The 22,592-nt window shown below is 39.2% G+C and overlaps 1 protein-coding gene across 1 annotated transcript; it reads right to left on the reverse strand.

The window, feature by feature from the left end:
* Nucleotides 1-1,696: 1,696 nt before the first annotated feature.
* alpi.1 (alkaline phosphatase, intestinal, tandem duplicate 1) lies at nucleotides 1,697-16,714 on the reverse strand. The gene is made up of 12 exons (XM_069152894.1): nucleotides 16,378-16,714; nucleotides 12,937-13,053; nucleotides 12,129-12,254; nucleotides 8,954-9,069; nucleotides 7,659-7,833; nucleotides 7,372-7,544; nucleotides 6,063-6,197; nucleotides 5,857-5,926; nucleotides 4,756-4,890; nucleotides 4,288-4,479; nucleotides 3,842-3,958; nucleotides 1,697-2,924 (listed from the first exon to the last, which is right to left on the reverse strand). The coding sequence occupies exons 1-12, from the start codon at nucleotides 16,424-16,426 to the stop codon at nucleotides 2,650-2,652; spliced, it is 1,680 nt and encodes a 559-aa protein (XP_069008995.1). The 5' UTR covers nucleotides 16,427-16,714; the 3' UTR covers nucleotides 1,697-2,649.
* Between the last annotated feature and the right edge of the window lie 5,878 nt (nucleotides 16,715-22,592).

Consider the following 22,592-nt stretch of genomic DNA (forward strand, 5'->3'; position numbering starts at 1 on the left):
ACCAAGTACAGTATGTGGGGTGTTATTAATAAGGCGAGATATGACAGGAGTGTTTGTAGTTCACTTTGTTAAGTATTACACGATAACAGTATACAGTTGTGTGGATGGTACATTTTTTGGCAAATAGAGTGAACATTTTGCAAGGTTTTCTCACAACAGCTGCAGTTATCATGCCTAACAGCTAATTTCAACTCTCATCGCATATCTTGACGTCCCTTTGCACACAACAGTCACATCAGACTTGTTACAAAATTTTGCTATATTATCATATGTTGTTTTCCTCACTAGAGATCATAAAAAAATGTTGTTTTAATATGTTTTGTTATTGGTACATTGGACGGAAATGCTACATTCTTCTTGACTTTGTTCTGAAGTAAGTCTGTTACAGTGCAAAGTTTGCCACAGCAATTTGGACATTTGATCAAGTTTCTGATTTATTAATCTTGATTGTGAGCCCTTATTTATCTTTTTATTGTTGTGTTTATTAGATTCAAATCTGTTTAAGTACAAGCACACCCATAATTCAAAATGCTTCCTGTTGAATGTTAACCAGCAGGTCACTATTGTCTTATAGCCACTATAAATCATAACATAATGGTAACGATGATGTTAACTTGTATTGCATTATTGTAGATCTGTAGAGCTTATGTTTAACCCGACCACAATTGAGCCAGCATTCACTTCATTAAACCAGTTGTCTAACATTGTTGCAGAATTGACTGATGACATGTGAGTCTGTGTGTGTTCAGGTGGGTCTGACTGTACCTCTGTGTAGTGTTTTTGCAGTGTGGTTTAAAAGCCTCAGTACTTCAAACTTGACTGACCGTTGTGGTTCAGACGGGGTCTAATAGTTTTTTGTCAGTATCAGCATTTGGACGTTTTACAGCAAATGATTTTAGAAGAACTGGTGGACTTCTGACGGAGTCAGTGGAGTGCACATTGTCATTGTTAAAATGACATTCATCGGGGGTGTGTGTGTGTGTGTGTGGGGGGGGGGGGGGGGGGGGTAAAGTAAATAAATACTGCTGAAATAGCCACAGCATTTCACAGATTGTTTTGCAGGAAGACAGACTGGCAAATCTTCAAAAGGACAATGTCAGTTTTATGTGACTAGAAATGTTTTCTTGAATGTTTGTTTCTGAGTGACATTGTGATAAACTGACAAACTGCTCACAACGCTAACAACAACCTTGTATAAACTGTGTGACTGTAATACAATGGAAGGTGTGTCATTTTTGCACTTTGCTTTTACTTGCTGCCAGTACAATCGATGTATGAAAACTTTCATTACTTGATTGCTTTTGCTTCGATGTATTTTCATGTGGCAATTTGTTTTAATTTCCAGTTCTGGAAACACAAAGTCATGTGTTAATACTTCTTCTGTGTGTACTTATATGACACACCGTAGTTTCACTCTGGCTGACTATAATAATTGGCCTACTATTTTTCACCTTGTTTTAAATGGTTTAACTATAAATGTTTACATTTGACAAAAATGTGCCATGCCACTTTTGTTATGTTTTTCCATAGATATTAGCAAGACCTATCCTGATTAACACCTTCAATATCAGCTCCTTTTGAGGTTATCTTTATGAAACTCAGAGACCGATAAAATAAAGTGTTATGTTAAAGTAACTGTGATGAAATGAACTGGAGAATAGACTAAAAAGAAAACCAGATTTTTTTTTTATGCTCTCATACACTTGCAGAAAAAACTGTATAAAAATACATGTAAAATTTTCTTACAAAATACATTCATATACAATCCAAGTGGATTACATCAAGTGATACACAATTCAGCAAAGACCATGTACGATTAGAAACCAATGAGGTCGATTTGCATACTTGATAAAAATAAAAATAAAAAAAAAGCTACATATTTTCGACTCCTGAAAGACCCAAAAAGATGAACAGCATCTTTATGAGTTCTTGAAAAGTCTGTTGGTGTTGCAGCTCGGCATGGCATGATGGAAGCGATCGAAATCCACATTTCTGCTACCATCATAGAAATTTTTTTTTACCATCTGGACGGTGACAAGCTGTGTCCTGCCTATCTGTCCAAAAGTTGAACAATGACCCTCAGCCTGCTTGTGTGTTTCAAGTTATTCTGGGCAAACCCTCAGATTAATGTGTAAATAGTAAATTACAGCTCATTGTGAGCTTTGCTAGCAGTGATTGTATTTAATTTGTGAATGCAAGGCAAAACTGGAATGAAATGACTTGTTAGTGCAGGTTAGTCACATTGCAAGTATAAGTTGGAAATAGTTTAAATAAAAGATAGCAAGTATTGATGGTCTTGCAATGGAAACAATCGTAGGGTGTGTTTCCTGAATTACTGTTCATGCTGTCATATTTGCATGTGCACAAGCCTGCACTACCTGCCTTTTAGTATGACCCTGAAAAGAGTTAACACAAGCATGTTTAAGCCTGCATCCATGTTATGTACAAGTGCATGTCAATAGTTGAGTGATGTATTTTTCGGTCAACAAATACAGTACCGTGTACGTTAATCCCTGCATTACATTTTGCCAGCCTGTGCGCATACAGTACAAATGTGTGCATGTGCTCTGTGTTTAGTGCATAGTCTGTATTGCTGCATGCGTACAATGCAATCGTGTGACTGTGTGTTGATATGTATGTGTTTGGGGGTCATCTGATCAACCAAAGGAGGCCAAGCAGGCCAAGCATTAGGTTGAGAGGTGTGTTCACACGCCCAGTGGAGGAACGACTGTGAGGGTGAGGAGGGCAGTTCGTGTAGGGCTCCAGACAAGCAGCATAGGCCATGACGTGGGCCACATAGTTCTGCTCCTTCACCCCGTGGAACAGGTGAGCCATTGGACCTTTGGCATAAATCGCTACATCTTCTCCACCATGTGTCTCAGCATCTAATGGGACGGCAGCCTGCTGCATGTACTCCTCATCATCTGGACAGAAACAAGTAGAGCACAGAAGTGTGTCACCAAACAATGTTTATGCCTTTGAGGCAATGCCACCACCTTCACTGTAGTTTTTTTTTTTTTTTTTCAATGTGACTGTGTCACCTTCAGTAATCTATTCACTGAGACGCTGGACTATAAAAATGAAGTCTATTTTACTAAAAATTATTTTAGCACTGCTGTTTTCAAAACCCAGAATGTAATTTAAGTCCCTGAAATTACAGCAAACTTTCTGAAATGAAACAAACAATGCTGGAAAACAAGTGTAATAAAGTATTTTAGTATCTTTGGTGTGCTCTATACAAAGGGTCATTATGCAGTATTGTAAATAGATTGTTGCAAAAATCAGTTGGAAACCTGTATTTTCTTTTACCATTACTTTTCTAAAGATTGCAATATTATTTTGGCTTCATAGTCTTCATCAGGATATAGATGCTGAGTTTTGCAGTGCTTCATATTTTTCCAGATGGATAGGTTACATATTATTTTGAAAAATAAATCTTTCACTTGTAATTACACATTTACCCAAGGTGCCAGATGGGTTTCAAAAACACAAAATTGGGGATTTTAAAGGGTAATTCATCCCTAGGTAGAGGTCATTTTCTACACTCACGCAAGAACTACAGTGAATGATGCAGAACAAGAGGACGAGGAACTGGATCATTACTGTCCAATGTTCCACAAAGAAATACAAATAACCTTTTTAAGTACAGTACATGTAGAATATGAGGCCTGTGCAAAGAACAGAACAGATGGGATCATGAATACCATAAACATCATATTTCATGTTTTGCTTTCCAGAGAAAAACACAGACATGAGTCAGCTGTGACCACATCAGTTCAAGTTGTGTGCACACATCAGCACAGACGAGCGCTGCATCTGAAAGACATTAGTTTGTACTTACAATAATCCACCATTGTGATGTTCCCTCTGGTTCCATTTATATGGACATAACCGGGACCGTTAGCGTACAGGATGCTGGTGAAAGGCATTTTGTCATCAGCTTTCTTTGGTGCCAGACCTGAATTACAAAGAAATATATGTTTTGGTCTTGTATTTTACATGAAGGTAAAATAAGCACATACACCTTATAACTCTGAGGCCAATTCATTAAAAGTATTCAACATGCAAGTTAAATAGCCAAAATTATTTTTTTTCTTTATTATACAATCACCTACATGTATGAGTATCTGAAAACAAGATGGATAGGCAAGTTCCACCATTTTCCGCATACTAAAAATCCATTATTCACTTTGTTATTCTTACTCATTTTCACCCTCTGTGTAAATTATATGTTTGAGTATGACTTTAATCTGAACAGCATCCAAGTGTTGGTGCTCTGAATCGTACCAAAGATGGGATTCCCTCGAGGTGTGTTACCACCAAAGGTGAAGACATGAGAGTGGTCAGCAGTGACCACTGTCAGTGTATCAGACTCTCTCGTGAGCTGCGCCGCGCGTTGAATGGCACGGTCGAACATCACAGCTTCTGTCAGGGCTAGTTTGGCAATGCCATCATGGTGGCCATGATCAATTCTCCCTCGTAACAGAAGATAAAAGAAAAGGCACTTAAACCTTGCCCAAAACATATTATATATATTTTTTTTAATTAAGAAATAAGTACACAATTTTGGATTGAAGGTTTTCCACATATACCTCAGTATACTTGGGCTTTATACAAGTTTTAAGATTCCATGGGTTATAAATTTCACTCAAAGCAAATATGACCATTTAAACAATTACATTTTCTAACATGCCAAATAAGAATATTCTTGCTGAGTTTTAAGATTAGAGAATTGTCGTAGCCTATAATACTCATCTTCCACAAACAGGAAGTATCCTTTGGGATTCTTCTTCAGGATTTGAATGGCCTTTTCTGTCATTTCCACAATGGATGGGTCGCGGGTGTTATTCCGGAAAACCTCAAATCTCATGTCCTTGGGCTCAAACAGACCTGGAACCGCAGACAAAAAGGAAGTAAGAAGTGTGATGTTTGTTCAGATGGTAGCATGTAAAAGATGCAGCAGCATGCAGACAGCAATGTTGAACTAAATCTAAATGGGATGCATAAAAGTACAGCTTGAGAGACGATAGATAAATTACTAGAGGACTAAAAGTCAAATGCAAGACTAATGCAGGAGGACTGAACAGTTAGAAACTACTAACTAATCTACTTACCTGGTTATCTGTGGCTACAAAGCTTTGCCTTCTCAATTATAATCCATGCTGCTTACGAGATCATGAAAACCATTACAAATTACTACATTTATTTATCCCCGCTTATTATATTCACATTTGCTATCTTAATTTATATATTTTTTTTAAAAGTTGGTAACAGTGTTGAGACATACCCTTTCAGGCAGCCATCTGACTGACTGAAAACCTACTTATATCATGGTGACAATTTTAAGGAGCTAACTGCTAGCTTTTGGAAAAGCCTACTTTGTCTCTCTGGGATTCCTTATTTTAAGTATAAGAACACTTTCAAAAGCAGAAGGGATTTCAGACAGTACACATTCATTTCTAACATGAAAGCTGTATAAGTGTGCAAGATGATAAACATGATGACTCTGAGCTGTTGGCAGCTACACACCTGTATTACTGTCATACACATGGTCATAGCCAGGAACGCACCCTTTGATTTTTTTTTGTATCACTGGCTGTGAAGATGAAAACACGAGTTTATTGGTCTCGTGTCTAAAGCTTTGGGTAGGTTTCATAAGTTTACTTGTCAATATGTGTATAGCATTAGCAGAGAGCAAATATATGGGGTGTTTCTTTTTTGCCAGTTTATGCTGTGTATGTGTGTTTTGTAAAGGCTACTGCAGTGAGCTGTATGGTGTGTGATGTGTGTCTGCTTATCAGCAACATCTGATGCACAGTATGTTATGTGTTTAACAGACTGACTGTCTATACCCACCCATGAGACGATCAGTAGTTTTAATATTAATCTCATCGAACTGTGTCCTGTGCCAAACGTAGTGAGATTTCTTGTTCTGAAACACAAACCAGAGCACACACAAATCTGTGAGTAGTAGTAATGGTCATCAAAAATAAAGAAACATCTCATGCCAAAATAATGTTAAATAATCATTAACATTCAATAACTGTGTTGAATAATCGTACTGGTTTAGCCTTCAGCCACACATCAATGAGGTTTTTCTTGTCTTTGCGGTCCCCCTTGCGAGAGTTGGAGGTGGGGTACTCGGGGTCGGGGGTGCCTTTAGGTGTCATGTATATCCTGCCTCCCCCCAGAATCACCTTAAAAGGACACGAAACAGAATGTCGCCATCACACAGAGAAAGTGTGCTGCCCTGTCATTCCAGTTTTCACTTACTGCTAATATCCTACCAGGTATTTATCTGGATTCACTTTACATGTGATGCAAATCATTCTCTGATTTGATGACTAAAACTAAACAGTACGGATTCTTGAGGATCAAGAAGGAAAATGATTATGAGTATAGAATGTTCATATGTTTGAAGCCTTTTTGAATTGTATTGATATTTTGAAGAAGAAAAACCCACATTTTCTATTTATATTCTTAGTATATATCACAGGTGTGACCTAGTTTTGTCATTGTTGGATCTGCATGTCTGTGTCTGTAAGGTAGTGGGTTAAAAAGAGACAGTGTTGCCTGAACAGCAAAGCATTACAATCAGTTTGGTGGTTTCATCGATTAAAAAAGATGCCTCTCATCGGCTGTTCATAAAGTCATTGAAGATCTTCTGACTGCAGATCAATGCACCATCAGTACATCAAGTTCTATTCTATATCAGACACCCGGATTTACAGTAATAGCTCACCCCTGTTGTATTGTGTTAAAAGCTACTGTAGACTTTATACCGTCTGATATGTTTCCTTAGTGTGGCATGCATCCCAAAAGGGAAATTATCAAAACTAAATGCAATATGCAGCAACTACCAGTAGAACATACAAACTTAAAGTCGTCACTATACTTTAATGAACTCAATTGCCAGGTGTCTAAAATCAGTGGGACACCACCTACAACAATACAAGTATGAGAAAGGAAGCTAATGGATGAATTTAAAGATGGATATAGTTCAGTGTATGCACTGTACTCTCAAACTTAGTCCTGTGTTTTATGTTTTTTGCTACACCATGTTTATCAGTCCTATTCTGTGTCTGTCTTGTAGTGTCTTAAAAAACATTTAAATGGATCAAAGTCCTTGAGCACTTATTTCACTTTCCAAAGAAAATGAGTCATATTCCAGTAAACTCCCTTATATACTTTTGAGCGGCATATTGCAAGGTGATATTACAACCCCTATTATCAATATGAAATTAAAACAATCATAAAAGAGCACATTACTAGTGAAGAGAAGCTTTGTTTCAATTATGCAGTGATATACTAATGTGTATTATACAGAAGTTGCAATAATTGTTTTTTCAGATAGTTTTTGTTCTTACATACATCAATGTCAACGTTGGTGACCAGTTGGGTGGCAATGTCGATACAACCCTGCCGCCGGGCACTGGAAGGGAGATCTACATCACTGTACCAGCTGCGGCTGACAGAGTGGGCGTAGGCAGCAGCAGGGGAGGCATGCTGGACACGGGTGGTGGTCACTATACCTACTGATTTACCTAGACAACAAAAAGACAGCAGTCCTTGCCTATCTTCAGATAAGAATATAATCCAAACTGGCTGATCTCTTTAAGACACACACACAAAACAGCTGAGCCATCCAGTGTCTTTACCTTGTGCTTTAGCACGTCGTAGCACTGAGTATACTTCATTGCCGAAGGTTGTGTTGCACTCATAGGCCACTGCTTTAGCACTGAGTCCTACTGTCTTAGCGTTGGCCTTCACCCCACAGTGGTAGGCTGTGGCCGTGCTAGCGCTGTCAGCTACCTGCTTATCCACACTGTAGGTCTGTGGAGGAGAAACACCAATACAATTAAAGCGAGAGGAGGAAATAAACAGATAGTGGATTAAAACAAGAAGTCAGACCGGTTCACCTTTTGCAGATTTGATTGTGTTGTAGATTTTATTGTAAATAGATAACATTGCTATTTTTGCTCGTCAATCTAACCCCATTAACCCAATTTCCTGCAAATCAGTTAAAAATTTAAAACTGAATTATCTCATTTCAAAAAGTATTTGGATATCTACAACACAATCAAATCTGCAAAAAGTGAAGGAATATTTTCTGAATCCACCATATATAGAATAGATAACCAGTCACTCAGGCCGCAGGTCATCCGAGAGAAGATCTACCAGATTTAGCCAATATACATTTTTCTTGAATTCAGCAAATGCAGACTTGATTATAGGCTGAGACATCACCAAAGACATTAAATACTCATTCATTGTTGCAATTACACATAAGTCACAATAATTTATGGTTTATGTTTGTGTGTTGATTCTAACTAAATCCCTTGAAACTCTTTTGACATAGAGATTTGAGGGCTTTGGCTGCAGGGGATAGTATAAAACAAGATACGGCATGTTAAGGAAACAAAGCATGTGAAAAATGGATACATACACAAGCCCTCAACCCACCCTTGTACAAACAGGAGTATCCATCTGCAGTGCATGTTTCTCTGTCTCTATTTTTCCCATCACTCTTCTTTTTCATCACTGTTCTCCTTCTCTCTATGTGTCACACTGTACTGATTTACCAAGCAACCACAGACACATTTAAAGAATTATATGCATGCACAAGCATGAATACATGCTTGGTAAGCACTTAGCATGTGGTAGCCCTTTCTCTCTTGTTCTCACTTTCTGTCTTACATACACACACACATAATCTAAGTGTGTGTATGTGTGTGTGTGTGTGTGTGTGTGTGTGTGTGTGTGTGTGTGTGTGTGTGTGTGTCTGTGTGTGTTGTGTTTGTGTTAGAGGTCACAGAGTGCAAGAACATGTATCTGTGTTCCTGCAACTGTCTTTTTGTCTGAAGTAGAATAAAATACATTTGAAAAAAAAAAAAACAGCTCAAGTTATATGATGACTCTCTTAAACTGCATTGTTTTCTACACTTGTTGTCACCTTAGACAGGGCCACGTATGGGAAGGTGTCCATGGCCAGCACCATTTCTTCCCCAGAGCCACCCTCCATCTGGCCTCGCAGGATTCGAGCTGCTGACACTGTGGACACGCCCATTCCTGTGAGACAATGATTGACAAATGAAGGTCACTGACGTGGAACATCTACAGTTCATTTTTTAGCTTCACATCTCAATCGACTGACATAATGAATTACGTATTAAAGATACAGTGGTTTAGAAATCTGTATTCTGAATGCATTCACATTACATGAAAGTGTTGTTGTTCTAATAGTTGCTTTAAAGGAGGTATTAAAATGTGTCTGTTTCAAAAGCTCTGACTAAAATTGTCATGTTGACAAAAAATAATAGAATAGAATCATTTTCTAATTCAACAAAGTCAAAGCATGTTAAATCCAATAAAATCAATTGAACCCACATATGGACAGGACATTTAAAGCAGTGGTTTTCTAGGAGAACCACATTTTCCAACAAAATCATCACCACGACCAACACTGACTCTTCCGGAAACAATTCAGATACAGTTGGTAGAATATTTAACACATCAACACAAGTTACTGCTGTGTCAAACAATATTCTGTATTCGATCACTTTTTCTAAAGAACATTAAGGAATCTGTTTTAATCTTTTGCTGTGAACTGTTTTAATGTTCTCTCCTGACTTTAAAAAGCCACTTTGGTGCATTTAACTCCCCCTTGAAAGTGACATTCATGAATCTGAGAGGAGGCTCTGAGCAGGACAGACGCACAAAGAAAACTCAGCGCCGACCACCCAGAAATATGACTCAGTAGGTTTGATTCAAAGCAAAAATTGTCATAAACAAAGAAACAGTCTTAAATCATTGCCTTTAAACCTTTAAACACCATCGCTTACAAAAATCAATTTAATGCCTCGCCAGCTGTAAATGCACCACACAAGTGATAATTCATGTAAGAAGTTTTTTCCAATCAAATCTAATCCAGATGGAAACTTTCCCCAACTGGCAGTAGTTGTCCCAACATATCGTAGTGTCAGGGAAGTTTTATTGTTCAGTCCTGACATAATCTGACACTCCTCTGATGTGGGGTCAAGGTCCGATCAGTACACCCTGACCTTATGAACTAACTGCTCGAGATGAGTGTTGATTATACCTAAACTGGAGACAGCCTGGCTGACTATCTGTTGAACAAAATCAAGTCAAGGACACATTTATGTCCTTATCTGGAAGAATGTGTTGATTATAACTGAGCCCGTGTGACAGTTCAGGCAGTGAGGTTTAGCAACCTGGCTCTGCAACATGGTAAGACATCTCTCCTTGAACGAGCTGCTGCCAATAAACATCATTGAGTTGTCATCCGAACAGTCTCCTTTGGCTTCTTCAGTTCATCTCTCCAATTTTTATCACATACAGTACCATATTATTTTGCTAAAGGGGGACACATCTAGTGCCAAGTGGATCTTTAAGGTGGCACACTCAGCACAAAGATGCCCTGTGAAGTTGTTGACCACTAGTGACGTTACAGGGAAACATTTTTGCAAGTAGGCGACAGCTGTGGCCGGAGGCATTACTTCTTCTGCTTGTCTCTTGAACACAATCTCTCTTGAGGGAATTTCTTCATATTTGTCACAGTCATTTTGAATCAAGAGTGAACTGATTGGAATTTGGTGGTCAAAGTTCGCTGTGACTTCACAAATCACAGTTGTAGCCACGACTCAAGAATTAATGTGCTAATTATAACACAATTTCACCCAAATCTCAAACAGTATAGAAGGATGAAGTGAGGAGATTTGATATCCAAAAGGTCAACTTCATTATGACATCATCACACTCTGCAATAACACTTATCTGGACATTATTCAATGCCATAACTCAGGAACAGAATGAGGAATTTTGATCCATGTTTCACATTTGGTTAGACACCAAATTAGACACTAACCTTGGGTGTCCACCTTGAAACTGTGGTGATTATATAGATCTTATGTGCTGCCAGGTTGAAGATTTGTGTGGAGCTTCCACATTTTAGAATGTGTAGCTTCTTTGCAGCAACATACATATTTGAAGCATTCTCTATTGTACTGGCAACAACTTAGTGTTCAATCAGAATAAGCGTGGTCAAGCATGTGAAAACATACACGGAATATGTTTTTTGCTTCTTTCAATGAAATTAAACACTAATACAGCAGAGATAGCAGAACAATGAAACCAAATCAAACGAAACAGTCTGATTAACTTCATAAAATTCCTTCAAAGTCTTCCCAACATATATAATATGAATCTGGACAGACGTGGATTTAAACTGCAATTTGAATGATTGTGCAAGGCATAAACCCTGAGCAGGTAGTTCTACAGTTTTTTTTTAATCGTGCACATATAGGGGGATGTACATGCACCTATGCAGGTAGAAGCACGTGTTGTTGGTTTTTTTTTTAGCAAGGACTGTAATCCAACTGTTGATAGGAGGAAAGATCCACACTTGAGTGACTTGAGTTTCTTGTAACCTGTCTGATTAACCATCATATATAAACGCTAGAGCACACTGTCTTCGTAGTGTGTCTTAATTTACGGCACGTCTATTCTGCTGAGAGCTGCATGTCATGTATGAAATATAGCAGAGTCGCCTATTTCTCTAGATGATGCGCTGCAGCCACAAGGCATGACAAACACATCTCACAGACTGTGCAGGTGGTCTCTCCTATTAAAATGAGCGTTGAAATGAAAATCAAGACATTTCACAACTGCCGCGCACACGACACTCAAGCAGTGCACGTGTCCCAAGCCTGAGAGATGAATGTCACACTGCGTTATTTCAATCACTACTCACACAACTTCAAGAGTTTGTTTGTCAATTCCACACTAACATAAATTTAAAAAGCAGATTTAGCAGTTTGAACAAAGGAATAAAACTTTCCAAAGTTTTTTTTCCCCAGTCTCATCAGCCCCTTCAAATCGAGACACACACTCTTGCACTACTATTACAGTCCACTGTTCAAACAGTTTATCAATTCTGAGTACAGCAAGAATATCTGTAAAATCTGAATGCAGTTACAGTTTATACTAATTTGCATATTGAGCTGCATTTGTCAACACAGTGGAAAGTAGCACCTTTTCTGAATAAACTTTAACCACAACTAGGTCAGAACTGACTGTTCACTAGAGTTAATTTTATAGCATGAACCTACCGTCACCGAGGAACAGGATGATGTTCTTGGCCTGGTGCTCCCGAGGACGGAGTGTCAGCGCAGCTTCCAGTGTTTTCTTTGCTTGTGCATCCCAATATCCTGGCTCCCTCTCGAGCTCATGCAGCACTGCTCCATGAAAACACACACATGTAGAATGAGATGGATGCAGGGGGACTGTGAATGGATATGGGCAGATCTCTGAGATAGATTTCGTTGATAAAGATTAAGGCATGTGTGGGATATTGACTGCTTACTATGTGCAGGTGTGGTATGTTAAAGGTCTGCTGCAGAGGAGTTTTACACAAATTGTAAAGTGTCAGTGGGAGTACACACTGATTTTTCTTTGCTTTTCCCTGACACTTTGACACATATTTTGCCTTGGGACAAACAAGAAAAGGGGTTTCTCAAGATGTGTCAAAATGACAAAAACAGCCGAGAAGACACTTTGGTCTCTGTCCATTCATGCCCACTGAGAGGCTCACAGTCAAAAAGGAACATTCCTCCAGCCACACACCAAAATAACGGAAAGACAAACAGTCCATCCCACCGCTTACATAAACAGGTGGGCACAAGCAAAAATATACTGACACAGGTTTTTGTTCATCCACATTAACACACTCCATTACACCCACACACCTGAGTTTGTGCTCATGCACCAAAGCAGTTCAAGGTGTCAAGAACAGTCTGTCCTCTCACACTCAGGTTGAGGTTACCTGCTGGAGCCTCCCTGCGCGTCCATTTGTCTGCCCACAAAGTGCTACTAATATCCCAACCTCAGGCGCCAATAATAACTCTGTCGTCTCCTCACCTTGGCTGTCTGCAGTGTCCCGGCCCAGAGCCATCAGGACGGGGCCCAGAAGGATAACCAAAAGTTTGGGGGCCCTGCAGTGTGGCGTCAGCATCTCGATTCCACGCGACCTGGAGGCTGGAGAGGTTGACATAGCCAGCTTTCAGAGCAGCACCCAGACCAAGAGGCAGAGGCACAGGCAGAGAGTGTGTGTGTGGCTGCTGAGACCTCCAGCCCTGCCTTTATAAAGCCCTGCTGGGTGTGCAGTAAGGAAGGGCCCACGCCAGCTCATAGGCTTAAAGCCACAAAAGGGGGAAGAGGGAATGTGAGAGAAGGAGGAAGAGCCAGGAGAGAGACAGAAAGAGAGAAAGAGAAGCTTGGACCACACACGAGCAGTGTAGCATCACAGCCCCTCGACTTACTTTGACTCCTGAAAAAGCACCCGCCCTGTTTTATTGTTTTAAAAGGTTGCATTAATTTTGTTCCCCCTGCCTTTCCTGCAGGCTCTCACTCTGTATGATAGAGGTTCGAATGGTTCTTTGATGTGGTAAATGTCTAATGGGTTTTTTCATGCAGCAGTCCCCTTTAACAGGGGAGAGAAAAAAAAATGGCTACCCAATTTGTGTTGGCATCCATCATGATACAAATCATAACCGTGCCTCTTTCCATCCCTCCACCCACCCCACCCCCATCAATGTCTTGATTGAGTCTTGATGTGCTCTGGTTTTTATGTCAGGAAAATGGTCATATTTCCATTTCCCCCTCTCTGAATTTTTGCATTTAAAAGACCCCAATATTTTTTCTCTCTCACCAAGTCAACTTGGCTGGTTTTTCAGTGGGAAGTGAAGCAGGGTTAGCATTTTTCTTCTGTGAGGTAGTGGAGCCCGCCTGCAAAATGAAAATATCTTCTCTCTTCTATGCAAACACAACAGTTAATGTGTGAAATGAGGTGAATAGGGCCGACTTTGTTCCACACAGCCAGAAGAATCAAATTCCTGGTGAACGGCTCTCGCCTTGTGAACCCACGAGGTTGAATCGTGTTACGATTCAGAGCTCTGGAAGACCTCTGCTTTCTGCCAACCACTCACCCGTTGCCAACAGGGGTTTGTAGTTAGTCACATGTGCCTAATCAAGGATGCAATAAAATCACAGCAGCAATCTGGGTAAAGAGGCCTCACATGATGTGGCCCACACCACATGAACTGGAAAGACCAGCGGTAATGTGCAAAAGCAGGAAAACCTGTATAGGCATGTCTGTCTGTTCATTTGTTATGGGTTTGCCCCTGGGAGAAAGTCTAGCTTTGGTTGGGAAAGTCAAATTAGTTTCCTGTAAGACAAGCGTAAACACCTAATGGCTGTTTTAGGGCTCAGCGTGGATCAACCATCCACCTCAAGGTGCATAGGCGCTTTTGTTGACTGATTATATGGCAAGCTTGAATGCCCTTGAACTCCTGGGAGTTTAATAGACTGACGTGAACAAAACAAAGCACAACAACAACAACAACAACTCTGATGTATACGTCACATACAGTTCGGTAATAGATTGAATTCTCTGATAAGCAAAATTCAAACTCAATCAAAGCCACAGTACTTAACCGTATTCAGATGTACATTATATTCCTCATATCAAATCTTGGATTTTAAATGCAATCATTTGTAATAGTTATATTTAATGTTTTTGTAGTTTAACAACACCTCATATTTCATTTGCCCCAAGTAAAACGGCAGTGACTACTTAACCTGGCTTCTGATGGAGAGTAACTGGGATATTTATAATATAGCAGATGGTGACTTGTGTACACTATTGAGATCACGAATCCGTGGAAACCGCACAGTGCGGGGCTTTTCTTTGTCATGTGGGGAGTTTAAACAGACTTCCTGTCCTCTCCGACTAAAAAAAAGCACATATCCACAAATCTCAAAAGTATGAAGGATCGATCCTGCTAAAGAATAATCATGATCCATTCTGAAGACTAATACTAGCTGTTGCTGAAATAGTTTTAGCGTTAGTTTTGACTATTTAACTCAGAGACACCTATTGCTTCATAGTGATCTCAAATATCACATACAATGATAAATATTTAACTTGTGGAAGAAGCTCTTTTATATTCTGTTTTGCTGGTTTTGTCTTTTTGTTTCCTCAGTTGATGAAGGGTCCTTTTAGGTGTTGACTGTTACAGTTCATATCAAAAGAACCTAAAACAGACCTCTTTAAGGTACATATAAAACATAAAGCACTCCTTCATTTCAGCATCTGGAGTCAGACTCCTCTAAAAGTGAATTACAAACGTTACACTCCACGCAGCTTCTTTCTTCTCTGCTCTTACCATGCCGGGCTCCTTTAACCTATAGATTCTGTAAATTACAGTGGTTAGCTAGATTTTGCGTTTAGATTACAACTGGTGCATGGAAATGTTTAGGTTCAGGTTGTCAAAGCGAGTATATACATGTGGGTGGTGCCAGACCACACAGCCACAGTTTCAAAGAAAGGGCCAAATCCTTTCCTTTGACTTTTAAGACATGGTTTTAAAAAGAAAATGTACAGATAACAAAGATATAGGAAAAATAGATTGAGACAGGGATATTGATGGTGAACGCTGTAGATGCTTGAGAGGGCATCTTTGAGAAGGAGAGGGAAAGAGGGAAAAGACAGTCTGGCTGCCAGATCTTAAAGAGAATAAAAACAGAGACAGCACTGGTGGAACAATTAAACTATGTCTGCAATGATGCTTGTGATCTATTTTGGCCTTGTCACAAATACCCCCCTTTCCCTCAAACACACACTCATGGAGATTGATATCCACAAGACAGATGACTAATATATCTAGATCAATTTAAGGAGGTACCATAAATGATGTAACCCATATTTATGAGAAGCGCTGGTGACTGAGATCCCATCTCGGAATAGTTGGAAGGACAGTCATAAAAGGTTTTACTGCTGCATGGCATGCAACTCAATTGGGGGACAATTAGAGGTGAAGTACCATGAGACCCACGACTAGCCTCGAGACAGCATACTCACAGCAGCTGTGGCAAGAGGTGGCTACCTCAACATCAAACAATCTGACAGCTTTGAGAAGTGGCCTCACTTAGTTTTTAATTGGACTCATAAAATAAATATGGAGCTTATCCTAATTAGGCAAGAGTGTGAGTGTGTGTGTGCACGTTATTCTGTGTGTTTGTTTGTATGAATATAAACATGCCTACCACTCTGTGATGTATTACACTTGTGTTATATCTGATTTCATACCAACAAGCCATAACATGGAAAAAAGTAAATTACAGTAAACCCATTTCCAGGCACATAGAATATATTGCATTTGACATCGTGTCATAAAAAAATGCTTTCATGGCTTCATGGTGACCACATCAAATCTTTGCTTATGGTCGTTGTTGGTTTGTTAACCTTTGCTCTGCTATTTGCTGCCTTAGAAACATCACAAATATAAAATTCTGACTCACCTGTGCAGCCAAATCTCGTAAGGAGAAGTACGATTATATACAGTATCATCTTGCCTCTGCGCCTGAGAATCTCTTCAGCTGTCAGACTTAATTATTTTTCCCCCCAACACTGGTACAGTTCTCCTCACTTCCCTCTTCTTGCTGCTCCACTTTTTCTTCTTATGCTTCTCCCACTTTCTTGGTTCCCTAAATTCTTTGCAATTACAATTTGGTTCTTTTACCTCCTTCTATAACAATAGCTGGCAAGATTTCTCACATCCAAGGTGTCCAGAGAGGTAATAAATAACTGATGTAAAACAAAAAAGTTATTTTCCATCCACCACAACCATTTTGTAGCCTTGGCTTACATCTTTTGTTTGAGACAGAGGCAGAGGAGGATGGGGAAACACACTTATTTTAACACGCACACACATGTCTGCACCACCAGCAGCACTCACCTTTTTACCAGTGTGCGTCAGAAATATCCATCAAATCAGAGAGCGGGCCCATTTCCCTCCCCACACTGCCCATCTTTTCCCTCCACAATGCATCAAATCAAAGTGGTTTCTTCTCGCAGTCCTTTGTGGACACGTGTCTGTCAGCAGCTCACACAGGTTTGTGCTTTGTAGTTGGCTGCAGGAAAAGTCTGAATTGGTTTCAGAGGAGTCAAAGTGGGGCAAAGGGTTTGAGGAATGCAGCGCAGAGTCAAAATGCTGTACAATGCAGAGACAGGCATGTGAAAGTAAACGTGTACTACTAAGCTAACTGTTAACTGAAAACCAGGATTATGAAGGAGCACAGATACAGTAGAACTCAGAGATGCATTCATATTCAGGATGGTAGAGCGTGGTCTGATGGGACAAAGGAAGACTTCTAATCAACGCACACAACCGTGTCGTACCTGCCTCCCATTCCTCGTTTCCCACTCAACTAAGCACTCTGCTTAACCTAGATCTCCTCCACATCAAACAGCCGTCATTACAGAGGCCATCAAACATGCACAGAAAGATTCAGGGAAGGAGAACAAGAGAGCCGGGAGGGAGGAAGGGAGGTAGTGGTGGTGGTGGTGGTGTGTGTGTGTGTGTGTGTGTGTGTGTGTGAGGGGGAGGAGGGTGCAAGAACACTCTTACCGCATACAGAAGCATCATTCAAAACAAATCAATTCCAGCTACTATTTGCCTCACCTGGCAAGACCTTGGGCAAGACCAGGCTGGAACACAAGTTTCCAAAAAAAGTGTAACAAGATTCCCAAATCAGTTTTTTTTTTTTTTAGGCTGGGTGAAAGTAAGGGAAGGCCACAAAAATGAATGTTAGTAAATCAAGAGTCCAGTCAGTGTGGTGGAAAAGCATAAAGTGAAAGTTATGTTGTTCTTCATCATAGCTTTTGTTTTCCTTTTTGAAAGAGCGCCAAAGTGAGTTCCTTTTTCCTGCATGGCCACCCAGGCATGATGCCTTATGGGAGGAACATTGTGTCAGGTGGTGAGGTCAGGAGACTCTGTGACTGGCGCTTGAGGTCAGACTTAGGTTTATTTTCTGAGCCAGGCCTCTGTCCAAAACCATCCTCTGCAGCATCCTCAATATTCTCCAGGTGCTGACCAGACACAGTCTGTCAGCAGCACAAGGAGAACTGCCGTGAGATGGGCTGTTTTTTTTTCATTCAATTAGTTTAGAGCGCTTCATCTCTATTTATAAATTGGTCATTTAGGTCACACAGTCATGCATGGATTACCAATGTGGCTGACATTTTTTGGGGGTCACATTGGACCACCCAGGGGACTAAATGTACTAAAGCGAAATTGTAATTCACAAGCTTTTAAGTAAACTATAAGCTTCATCACTGACCTGCAAGCATTGTGACAACAGCATCATTTTACTTTGTCTTTTACACAGTCCACAGTTATGATGATTTTTCCTGTTCAGTAATTTAGGATTCCTGACCTTCATTAACTTGGAATGTAATGTCGCTGGGGGAAACATAGATGTTAAAAGGTTGTTTTTTTTGTGTCTGTTATGTGTTTATCTGCTATATTTCAGAACCCATTATACAGCTGATGGTCAAAGAAAGGATATCACACTCTTGGAGCCCTTGTCCAAATTTCTCTAAATTTTCAGCCATGCCACTCGTGTGGTTCCAAGGGATAGAAATTATAGACTGTAAACAAGACTTGGATGGATTAAGAAGCAATTTTGTAATAACACTGATGGTGTCTGCTGTCTTTGCTAATCCCCTGACTTTTCCTTTTGGCAGCACATTTTGGCTTTTTAGTGACACACCTTAAAAACAATTGCTTGTCAATGGATTTCAATATTGATTAATCACCAATACACTGACTTTCTGTATCGCTCCACCAGCAGGACAAAGTTTGCAGTGAACAAAATATTTTAATATGTACAGTCTTTACAGAAATTCCTAGTCCTTATAGGATAAATTGTATTGACTAATTTCCTTTTCTCTTTGGCCACTCTGAGGTTTATATTTTTGGTTCGGAGTAAAATACTAACAATCAGTGTATGGATTGCTGTGAAATTTGTCACACACATTCATGTTCCCATTAAAAAGAAATTAACTATTGTTGTTTTAACATCTAACTCCACCATCAGGTACTTTTTATTGTCTTAATACAACAAAATACAGAATTTGTCACTAAATACCTGCTGTACTTTGTGTTTGGTGTTGATGTTTGCATGCTAACATTGTAATCTTAGATGTTTTATCATTTAGCTCGCTCAGTATAGCATCAAAGACCCTGTATACTCTTAATCTTGTTTTCTGAATTTCTTGTGAAAACTTTGCCTCTCTGATTACAAACTGTTAACTGATGTAAGAGTGAGCATAAAGGGTGAAAGCATCTTGTTCAAGAACTCTTCATAAAAATGTGTGTTTTTGGAGATGATGATTTATCCAGCTCATGGTCAATCTAAATATTATTCAAAGAAAACTGGACTTGCTTGAAACTCTTTCTCCAAAAGGCTTCTTCACTTCTAACCCAGTTCTAACACAGACCTCATACATAAACATTGTTCTGCCCCCAGCCCAATTTTCCAGATGCTTGTTGGGGTAACATAAAACTGGGTGACAACAACATTCTGGTTGGGAAAAAAAGGTTCAAGGAACCACCAGAGTATTTTGTGTGAGGCCGCAGTTTGAAGCTGTGTCTCTGACTTGTGTTTGTGCCACAAAGATGTGAATAATGAATCTGAATGCATGCAAAAGCTGGTAACAAGGAAATAGGCTTTAAATTTAATTCACTGTGGAGCCTCACTGTAGAGTGCAGATTGTTCCAATGTCTTATGAGCTGTGCTCATAAACACATTGCCAAAACTTTATTAAAGCCATTTAGTAATGAATCGACTTTGTTGTGTGAAGACCATGATTCATCTCAGTTGGAGAATTTCACCAATCCTGTCAAGAAATAGGAGCCACTTTGATCACAACTCAAATTATATTGCATGTTGTTACTTCTTAAATCTTAAGTTTTAAAAAGTTATGTTTTTTTTGTTTGACCAGAAACAACAAAATGTTTTTTTTTCACAGTTGTTGAAAGAAGTCACAGATGATGCAGACAAACATTAATGTCTGTTTATGACAGAAGATTAAACCAAATCTATGATGAATTGCATGAGGAATTTAATGGGACTATTTTTACTGGAGACACAAGACATACAGGTCATTTCATTTTTAAAAACACAACTATCCTGTTTTTTTGGGTTTTTTTTTGATCAAGTAGCAGATGGCAATATAGAGGACACACTCCAATTAGGATGGAAACAAAGTATCAGCAGCATATACCTCCTGAGGAATGTTTTAACAGTCTTATTGCAATTCTCAGAGAGCTTTTTATATGTGCAAAGATGTAGACAAGTCTATGAGCCAGCCTTCAAGCAGGTACCAATAAAGCCCACTTTAGAGGCCCAATCTACCATTTAAAGAGTTTCAAGTTTAAAATCGACATGACAAAATCAGCTAGTTTCTCTTCTTGTTGATGATACTTCAAAATACTCAGTAGGCTTGAATCACTGAGAAGGTTAGCAGACTTCACAAACTTTGGGCTGACTTTTAGGCATCACAAAGTTGATTAACTTTTGACAAAGCTACATCCCCATCACAGCAGATTCAGCTGAATCATAATCTCCATAGGCTCCCAAAATCAAAACAGTGCCATATTCAGAATAAACTGACGAGAAGCAATGCGTACCAAATATAATCAATTTGCTTTTCCTGATAATTATACGTTGTATTAAAAGAGATATACTTTGGAGAATAAACAGTGACACGTGATAGCATGCAATTACAATACATATATGCTATAATGTAGTTGATCAACCAGCTAAAAATTTGCTTTGTCAGGCTCATCTGTGATTAACAGAGCTTGGATTTAACAAAAACCAAGTAACCAAAAGAGAGACTCGCCAAATTTAATTTAGAGCTTTGTGCATATGAATCAGTTTATATTTGGATCTTCAGACCCTGTTTAAGGCAATGCAACTTTGAAGATAAATGAGCTGGTGCACTGTTTCCAAGTGGATAATTTAATTAGATCCAGGCATGAGCTAGTGGAGACGTAAATAAAACTGGAAAGGACATCTGGAATAGCAGTTTCAGATCAACTGCATTTAACTGTGTAATATGATATATACAGTAAAGTAATAGCCAGCATGGGAGTCTGTGATCCCTTTCACACTGATCCCTCTCCAAAACAGTGAGTGAACAGTGAGTAGCCTAATAAAGTTCAACAATGATTGCCTCTTGCTGAGTGTTCTTTGCACCTTCCAGTGGCTGGAAAGTGAATTTACTGTAAACTGTCCCCACAGCAGAAAAAAGTCACAGCAAACAGCTGCATATGTTTCTGACAAATAGTCTTTGAGTTTTAATCTCTCACCTGGGGCAATAAACCAACAGAGATAAAGCATGCGCCTTCGAACTGCGTCTTTGGTGTCTTAAATAACGTGTGCTTCTTAACATACCTTGAATAGGTAGCACTTTAGTAGTGCTTAAAATGGCACTTACTTATAGCACTTTGTAGTTTGGCTTTCTTGAAGAAAATTGTACTTTCTTGATTCTTGTTGTTCTGGGTCTGTACCCTCATGGTTGAATGCACTTATTGTCAGTCGCTTTGGATAAAAGCGTCAGCTAAATGAAATGTAATGTAATGTAATGAGAGCTGAAGTTTGTTTCAAAAGCCCAGAGAAAGTACTCATACTGGGTATTGTAATGTTTAATAGGAGACATATTAATGGGCTAAAAGGAAATGTAAAAGAAAAACATCAGTATTTTGAACAAAAACACAATGCCCTACTTCAATGCTAATATGACCGTAATACTCAAATTAAACCTTTATATCCGGAGAATTACATTTTAGGGAAAATGCTTTAAAGATTGAATGATAGGAACCAAAGGAGCTTTAAAATCAACAACATTTCTACCATTGCCATGGCCTTAACATTTGAATATATATGCAAAAACTCAGGGTATAGGGGCATCTGTTCGCACAGTAGGGTCATGTGTTTTAAAGTAGATGAGGTGACTGCAAGAGTAGTACAAGAAAAGATAAGGTGAGGAGTAAAAGATCAAAGTTCTCTGGTTGAGTTGAATTTCAGAGCTTTGAGGTAGCATGTTGTGAGCCATCACCTGTTGAGATAACACTGTAATAATTTAAATTATTATTGTTAAATGAAGTTATTGTTATTGTTATTGTTATTGTTAAATACATTGAATTGGAGTATTAATTCTGGCAGTGTCTGAGGCAGATGGCATCATCAAAAGATCAGGCTTTAGATGGTGTGTATGTGTGAATGTGTGTGTGAGCCTGTGTTTATGTCACAGCCACAGACATGATGATGAGAGCATGTCTGGGGGCCCTGCATCCGTCAACATTTTCCATCTGCCAGTCTGACTCTGGCTGCCTTAAATTAACCCCTGACAAAAACCACAATTGGCTTTACTGGGAAAGCAATCAGGCATGCTGCAAATATTGCTGAAAATGCTTATTATTGTTTTACTACAGTAAGTTGATGCATGAAAATTCTGGAAACACAGACAAGATATACTGTAATTCACAGTATATGATGATTTAAATGTTTAAGCACCATATAGCAACCCCTGTCCATGCAGCACCTTAAGATCATCAAATAAACATTGAAAAATATGAAAATACATTAGCTTTTATTATTCATTCAAGTGTATAATACAGAGGAGAGAGAGCATTTTGCCTCTTCACTTCTTTTTCTAAACGCAG

This window comes from Embiotoca jacksoni, unplaced genomic scaffold (assembly GCF_022577435.1).
Source record: "Embiotoca jacksoni isolate LCO1_2020_lvr unplaced genomic scaffold, fEmbJac1.0.p SCAF_19, whole genome shotgun sequence".
In the NCBI taxonomy this organism is placed as follows: domain Eukaryota; kingdom Metazoa; phylum Chordata; class Actinopteri; family Embiotocidae; genus Embiotoca; species Embiotoca jacksoni.

Bases quoted from the DNA above. Each gene is read 5' to 3' on its own strand.
- alpi.1 (XM_069152894.1), bottom strand. From the start codon at position 16,426: ATGATACTGTATATAATCGTACTTCTCCTTACGAGATTTGGCTGCACA. The intron at 13,054-16,377 runs GTGAGTCAGAAT...CAACCTCTCCAG, and splicing joins TACGAGATTTGGCTGCACAG to CCTCCAGGTCGCGTGGAATC. The intron at 6,198-7,371 runs GTATGTAAGAAC...TGTCCTTTTAAG, and splicing joins TCACCAACGTTGACATTGAT to GTGATTCTGGGGGGAGGCAG.